The 6999-nt window shown below is 51.4% G+C and overlaps 1 protein-coding gene across 1 annotated transcript; it reads left to right on the top strand.

The window, feature by feature from the left end:
• Positions 1–265: 265 nt before the first annotated feature.
• LOC100900869 (glutamate ionotropic receptor NMDA type subunit 1) lies at positions 266–6103 on the top strand. Its single transcript, XM_029110779.1, has 15 exons — positions 266–437; positions 595–722; positions 1891–2073; positions 2217–2317; positions 2626–2738; positions 3001–3175; positions 3257–3362; positions 3484–3633; positions 3740–3970; positions 4063–4227; positions 4347–4459; positions 4542–4681; positions 4794–5079; positions 5190–5616; positions 5732–6103. The coding sequence occupies exons 1-15, from the start codon at positions 335–337 to the stop codon at positions 6101–6103; spliced, it is 2793 nt and encodes a 930-aa protein (XP_028966612.1). The 5' UTR covers positions 266–334.
• Positions 6104–6999: the final 896 nt, after the last annotated feature.

Below are 6999 nucleotides of genomic sequence, written 5' to 3'. Positions count from 1 at the left end.
CGGAAATTCCAACACTTGCGAAAGAAGTGCCCGCCACGATGTCGGGCACGTCACAGGGGGTTGGGTAATTCGATTAAACCGTTGCGAATGCAAAAGCTAGTAAGCAGCGTCGCTGCGAAACCCCTGGGGACCTGAGAGGCAACAGCGGGAGTGGCTGGAGCTCTCAGTTCGTCTGACTCGAAAGCGATCCGTGATCAAAATAAGTCATTGTTCTATCTGCAGAACCGCCCAGGAGCTTTCCTCTGGTCCCCCACAGGACCAGGTTTTCAATATTGGTGCAGTTCTGAGTCCACCTGAGGGCATCCAATACTTCGAAGAAGCCATCGCGGACGCGATGGCGACATACGATATCAGCCTCAAGTCGAAAACTGTTCACATGAATTTGAACCCGATTCGGATGGCAGAAAACGTCTGCGAAGAACTAATTTCGCAGAAAGGTGAGTCTGATTCAGAAAATCCAGCTTTCCTACTCTCGGAGAGGCTGTCGACTCCCGTTGGTATTATCCCTAATACTAGTTGTCGCAATGCACCTATAATTATAATTAGTCCGCTGTCTATTGAGCGGAGGAGACTGAGCTCGACCATCCGTTGCAGTTTATGCGGTGGTGATTTCGAGTCCGATGAAGGGCGAGCTCTCACCTGCCGCAGTTTCGTACACCTGTGGCTTCTACAGCATTCCCGTCATAGGAATCAGCTCTAGACATAGCTCGCTATCCGACAAGGTGGGTCAGACAGCTCCCGGGTCTTCGGTGAGGACTTAGAATCACTTCCACGAGGTTTTAGTCTAGGGATGGCCTGCAGATGTGCATGGCATCGATTCCTCAATCGCCGACCGGCTGTATAGTGTACCTTAGGAGGGAGAGAGGAGGTGGCGAAGAAATGGTGAAGTGATGAAATCACTTCACAATGTGAGTGCGTCCTACGCGGAGACTAGAATTACGCTCGGAAACGGATTAGCAATCTTTGAATTGAACGCGAATCACGGGTGTTCCATCGTAGGCCCGTACCCCTTTCCTCCTATCCGGGGTCAGCGCAGCTGATGTGACACATGTCAAGCGCTCCAGGGTGTGGCTATTGATTCTTTCCTGATGTTGCCCTTCACGGTCTGCCAGCCTGACCCTCGCTGAGTCCATTCAAGTAGGAGAGATCCAAAGACGAAGCTTTTTCCCGGATGATTCCGGAAACTCGTCAGCGTGGCAAGCTGAGCTCAGCGCACATAGCGGTCATGCCTCGTTCCGAAACTCCTTATCGGGGGTATCGTTCCGGGGCTGAAGACATCGGGAAGCGGCAGCGCCGACCCAGAGGCGACCCACAGCAGACCCATAGGGACTGGAAAGAGAAGCGGACCTCATTTTTTGTAGACAATGAGCAAGAGCCTTCCACAGTGGAATCAAACGAAAGGAATGCGGAATCGTCTGAGGGGAAACTCATTGCAAGTTTAGGCGTAGAGGCTCGGGAGAGAATGCAGAAGGAATGGAGGCACGCAGCTTCGAGCTACGGAAAACGTGCCTCGGAAATTCTTATCCGTCTCAGTGTCTCTTGATGCGACTTTATTGCACGAGCCCGATGCGAGTGAGCTCCACGAGGGTTCCGAGAACACCCAACCAACTCGATTCGCGAGACGCGGCTACTGTCGGGGGAAGGAGTGACTGAACTTATCGAATCCGAGGTATTCCCGGAGAACGACTGAGACAGCAGAATTTCCAATCGTATTTTTTCCTGAATTCAGGCAAAATCCAATCCGATCTATGCATACCTATACAACCACGAGAACCTCTTGAGAGGGAGCAGGGGACCGGAATAATTGCAGAACGTGTCGAGACGAACGCTAAGAGGCGAACTTAGGTTTAGACAAGCAGCTAATGGTATTCTTCTCTTATCCGCATGCAGAACCTCCACAAGACATTTCTACGCACCGTTCCGCCCTATTCTCATCAAGCAGATGTGTGGATAAAGCTGCTGCGACATCTAGGCTACAGCAGCATTGTGTTCATTCATTCGTCCGACAACGACGGAAGAGCCACTCTGGGGAGATTCCATAATGTGGCAGCGCGAGAGAAGAACGTCGTACACGTATGTATATCAATTCTGCGAGAACAATAATCCCCCTTCCCTCGTTCTCCTTCACCTGGTGCGGGCTCTGACAAGTCCCACGATCGTTGAAGATGCATTCATGAATCATGCATCACGCCTCTGACCGGAGGTTCGGATTTCAGATTGAGCATGTCATAGAATTCGAGTCGGACACCACAGATTTGGCAGCCGAACTGAGAAACGCGTCCCGGAGACACTGCCGGGTGTACGTCTTGTATGCCGAGTGAGTATATCCAGACATCGATAAGGAGCGTTCCGATGCGATCCACGTCTGCGACGAAATTTTAGATTGCACCAGCAGATGATCCGAGATCTAGATATCCTTTTCGGGAGCGGGACTCTGCACAATCATCCATCAGAGCTTGACCGAGACCAGAGAACACTCTCTACAACATTCTGAAAGTCTTGAGAGATTCAGAGTTCTGAACCGATTATTATTATTGCCTCCCCGCTTCGCTTCCGAAAGCGCTCCTCCGACGGTCACCGATCGCGTGATCGGGAATGCATATATCACACTTTCATTTCTTTCAGCACAAACGAAGCTACCAAAATATTCGACGTCGTGAAGAAGCTCGAAATGACTACTGCTGGATATGTGTGGTTAGTTTCTGAACAAGCCCTCAAAGCACCAAACTGTCCCGATGGTAAGTGCACGAAGATCGACGACGTGATTCGCTTCTACAGCCTGTCGGTCCCATTTGCATGCGGAACGCGCTGGGCCGTAGCCAGGGCTTCCCCATCGAGAGGTTTTGAGGTTTGATCGCTGTCGAAGGCGAGCCTCTCTTCGAGGTCGATACTTCTGCATTGCGACCGGAAACTCACGGGGTCTGTGCGCTCGGAGAAGACAGGGAAGACGTTTCCTCCAGGTAGAAGAGCTGTCGATAACGAACATCCTGATACTTCCAGGCGTTCTAGGCCTAGACTTGGTGAACGCAGTGGACGAACGCGCCCACATCCGCGATTCCGTGAACCTAATCGCGATCGCCCTCAAAAAGCTCCAGCGCGATGCGAGCGTCTCCGCTCCCAGGCTGAATTGTAGCAGTCTCGAACACAATTGGGATGCCGGCCTCAAGCTTGTCAGGTAAGCGTCGTAGGCTCTGATATTCTTCCGTCCCGATGAGAGAGAAAGTTTTTTTTCTAAGGAGTTTTCGACCTCGCGCAGCATTCTGAAGGAGCAAATTCTGATGAGCGGTGAAACTGGGCATGTCAAGTTCGACGACAAAGGAGACAGATTGAACAGCGATTATGTGATCTTCAACATTCAACGGGTAGGCGAACCCGACGACTCATGCATCGAGAGCCGCAACCCTGGTCCTCAGAGAAATATTTGCGCGGGCGCGAAAAACGTAGAAACTCCCTGAAACGGATCTTGTTCTCCTCTCTCCCCAGGAAAGGGAGAGTCATCTGGTCAAAGTGGGCGAGTATGCTTACAACGAATGGAAAAACGAAATGGAACTGAACATAAACCTCGAATACGTTCTATGGCCCGGCGGCTCGAAGGAGAAGCCGCTAGGATTCGTCATTCCCAAGCATCTCAGGGTGAGTTCTAGGGAACGATGGCCTGAGTCAATAATTCACACTGGAGCTACAGCGCTCGTCGCGTGAAACCAACGGCAGTAAGCCTGACACGTCCACTGTTCTGCAGGTGGCAACATTAGCCGAACGTCCTTTCGTATGGACCAGACAACTGAACGGCATGGGTGAATGCTATGCCAACGAGACGCTGTGCCCTTGGTACAACAGATCTTCGAAGTCAGACGAAGTCTACTGCTGCTTCGGATACTGCATGGATCTCCTCAAAGTCCTTTCCTCAAAACTCAACTTCAGCTACGATCTGTATCTCGTCGAAGACGCTCAGTATGGGAACCTCGAGCCGGTGAGCACCAGTGGAAATGATTTCGTGAGCTTCGGAGCTCTCACCGGATGCCTCGATTCTTCATCGATCTAATTCTTAATTTACGGTTCCAGAGCAAGGAGGAAGGACGGAGGGTCTGGACGGGACTAATCGGAGATCTAGTGCGCAAGAGAGCCGACATGGTTGTCGCACCATTGACGATAACCCCGGAGAGATCATTAGAAGTCGATTTCACCAAACCATTTAAATATCAAGGAATCACCATACTCGCTAAGAAGGCAAGGATCAATTCTCGTTCCTCCCTGGGAGAGAGAAATCGCCCGGTACAGCGATCGATCGGCGATGAAAAAAATAATAAGACGAAAAAATGATGATTCCAATATTTTTTCGATTTCAGCAAGATAAGAGTTCCACCCTGGCGTCATTCCTTCAGCCTTTCCAAAAGTCGTTGTGGATTGTTGTCGTGTTCTCAGTTCATGTAGTGGCATTGGGTCTTTATCTTTTGGACAGGTGAAATGATTCTTTCTACGGTTCAAAGCTGATTCTTGTGATTCCTTGGAAACGCGTCTCATATCGAACTTTTGAAATTCAGATTTAGTCCATTCGGGAACTATCGAGTCGCTCCGAGCGAACGGGACGAGGACGGCTTGAATCTTTCCTCTGCACTTTGGTTTGCGTGGGGTGTTCTGCTCAACTCGGGAATAGCGGAGGGCACTCCTCGGTCATTTTCAGGTAAGCGAGCGCCGTATTCTAGGGAATTATCCTTGCGGATCTCATTCATACGAGACCAGGGTTGAGGATTGTTCCGGTGTAGCTTATTCTAGCTCTTCGTCCTCTCTTGTAGGAAGAGTTCTTGGAATGGTTTGGGCAGGCTTCGCCATGATAGTCGTAGCCTCGTACACTGCTAATTTGGCCGCTTTCCTTGTGTTGGAAAAACCTGAGTCTTCTTTATCGGGCATCAACGATCCTCGTCTGAGGAATCCGTCGGAAAACTTCACTTATGCTACCGTGCGAGGCAGTGCTGTTGACACTTATTTCAAGCGACAAGTGGAACTACAGAATATGTACCGCATCATGGAGGGCAAGAATTTCGACACGGTGGACCACGGCATTGATGCGCTTATGAATGGGTGAGCCTGAGTGCTGGCTGGAATGTGCTGTATCCCCACAGGGCATGAGGACCCCGATTAATCATTTTGTGAGGAGAGTAGCTTGAGGTCGTTGTCTCTTCACCCCGCAGAAACATTGACGCGTTCATCTGGGACTCGTCACGACTCGAATACGAAGCTGCGCGGCACTGTGACCTCGTGACCGCAGGCGAACAGTTCGGACGTTCAGGCTATGGAGTCGCACTGCAGAGGAATTCCTTTTGGGTGGACAAGGTCACACTCGCATTGCTCGAGATGCACGAGAGTGGCCACATGGAGCAGCTCGACTCACGTTGGATTCATAACGGAGGCCGACGCTGCGAAAGCAAGCTAGAACGAACGCCAGCAACCCTTGGACTGACAAATATGGCTGGTGTTTTTATATTGGTTGGCGCAGGAATTTTCGGGGGTTTGGTGCTAATTGTTATTGAGGTTTACTACAAGCGATACAAGGCCAAGCAGAAGCGGCGGATGGAAGTCGCCAGCAAAGCCGCTGCCAAATGGAGAGGAGTCGTTGAGGTGAGTAGCGTAATTGAGGATGCTCGGGCATGCCCACCGCAGAATTGATGACTCCCCGAGAATCGACAGCTCTGATTTGTGGGCTCCAAGATCTAAGTGGATGTCTTTCTCGCAGCGCCGACGGACCGTTCGCAGAGGCTCTCACCACCGCATCATGCTGCCATCAAACATACAACAGGCTCCCTTGCCGGCGACCGGATCCCTGAAAAGCGTCAAGAAAGACGGGACTGTCATCTCTCAGCAAGGCCAAGTACAAGGTCGTTTAATCCGTCTCAAGTCGGCCTCGTCATCCTCGTGCAAAAGTAACAGTATCGTCGACACCACTGAAATGGACCTTCCACCCCCACCGCCCCCACCACCCCTGCGGACAACAGCGCCGCTCCCACCGGCTCGGGCAGCCGCACCGCCCATGAGGATGAATGCATCTACGCGGTACCTCCTCGGCGCGCAAGAGAACAAACCGATTTCGTTCGATATCAATGTCTGAAAACCATCAATCACCGACGGATCAGGATTGATGTCAGAGAGGTAGACGGGCATCAAGTACATACCTCATCAACCGTCGGTCTGGATCAGCTCATCCGACTGCAGAGCCGGTCGACGACTCTCACCTGCGATTCAATCACGACGAAATCGGGATGAGATAAAATTTTGTCGGGGTGTTGATATACGGTGCCGACGGGAGTCACACTCGGAACCGACTACGAGGTGCCGATTGTAGCGCACAACAGATTCAATCTCTATAGGGAATTCCCCCGCATACCTATCGGGATCGATCCGACAGGGGAAGACTCAAATTCTAGGCTGTTATTTATCGGGATGGGTCTAGAGGAGCTTCTGAAGCCGGACCCTGGACCGTATACAAAAAAAATCTGGTACATGAGAACGGAAAACGTTGTTGAAACTTCACGCCGGCATCAATGCAGCGTGATGCACGCCTGGATACTCGTGTCTTGGGTCAGCGAGTTTCCACCACCGTCCGATTCGATGCGTCACTGATCGAGATTCGGCTCATGGGTTAATTGAGCAATGATTTGGAGACCATTGCAGGATGCTGGCGAACATGTAACGATTTTGAGCCTTCTCTTCTCTTCAATTTGCTTCTATTTACCCTTGTTTCCCAGAACGAAATGCCAGAGATTCTCCTGCCTCAAGGACCGCCATCCGGGAAGGGGGGCGGTGATTGTTTGGCGCAGGGTCATGCGGCCGATCGGGCATTTTCCTCATCCGTGATCCTGAATCACGGAAGGCCCGAAAATGCCCGATCGGGATCACCTCTCGCCGCGCGATTCGCTCCCGAGGGACAAAAGATTCGTCCTCTCTGACGAAGACACTGGGAAACCCTCGCTTGGTTCCTTGCTTGCTGCTCTGTTCGCCACAAGC

This window comes from Galendromus occidentalis, unplaced genomic scaffold, assembly GCF_000255335.2.
Source record: "Galendromus occidentalis unplaced genomic scaffold, Mocc_1.1 scf7180000077089, whole genome shotgun sequence".
NCBI lineage: Eukaryota > Metazoa > Arthropoda > Arachnida > Mesostigmata > Phytoseiidae > Galendromus > Galendromus occidentalis.
Note: the sequence above shows the minus strand (reverse complement) of the source record. Positions and strands in the feature narration are given on the sequence as shown.

Excerpts from the sequence above, each read along its gene's own strand:
- LOC100900869 (XM_029110779.1), top strand. The coding sequence starts at position 335 with ATGGCGACATACGATATCAGCCTCAAGTCGAAAACTGTTCACATGAAT. Across the intron at positions 2,074-2,216 it reads GAGAGAAGAACGTCGTACAC|ATTGAGCATGTCATAGAATT; the intron begins GTATGTATATCA and ends TTCGGATTTCAG. Across the intron at positions 3,176-3,256 it reads GCCGGCCTCAAGCTTGTCAG|CATTCTGAAGGAGCAAATTC; the intron begins GTAAGCGTCGTA and ends GACCTCGCGCAG.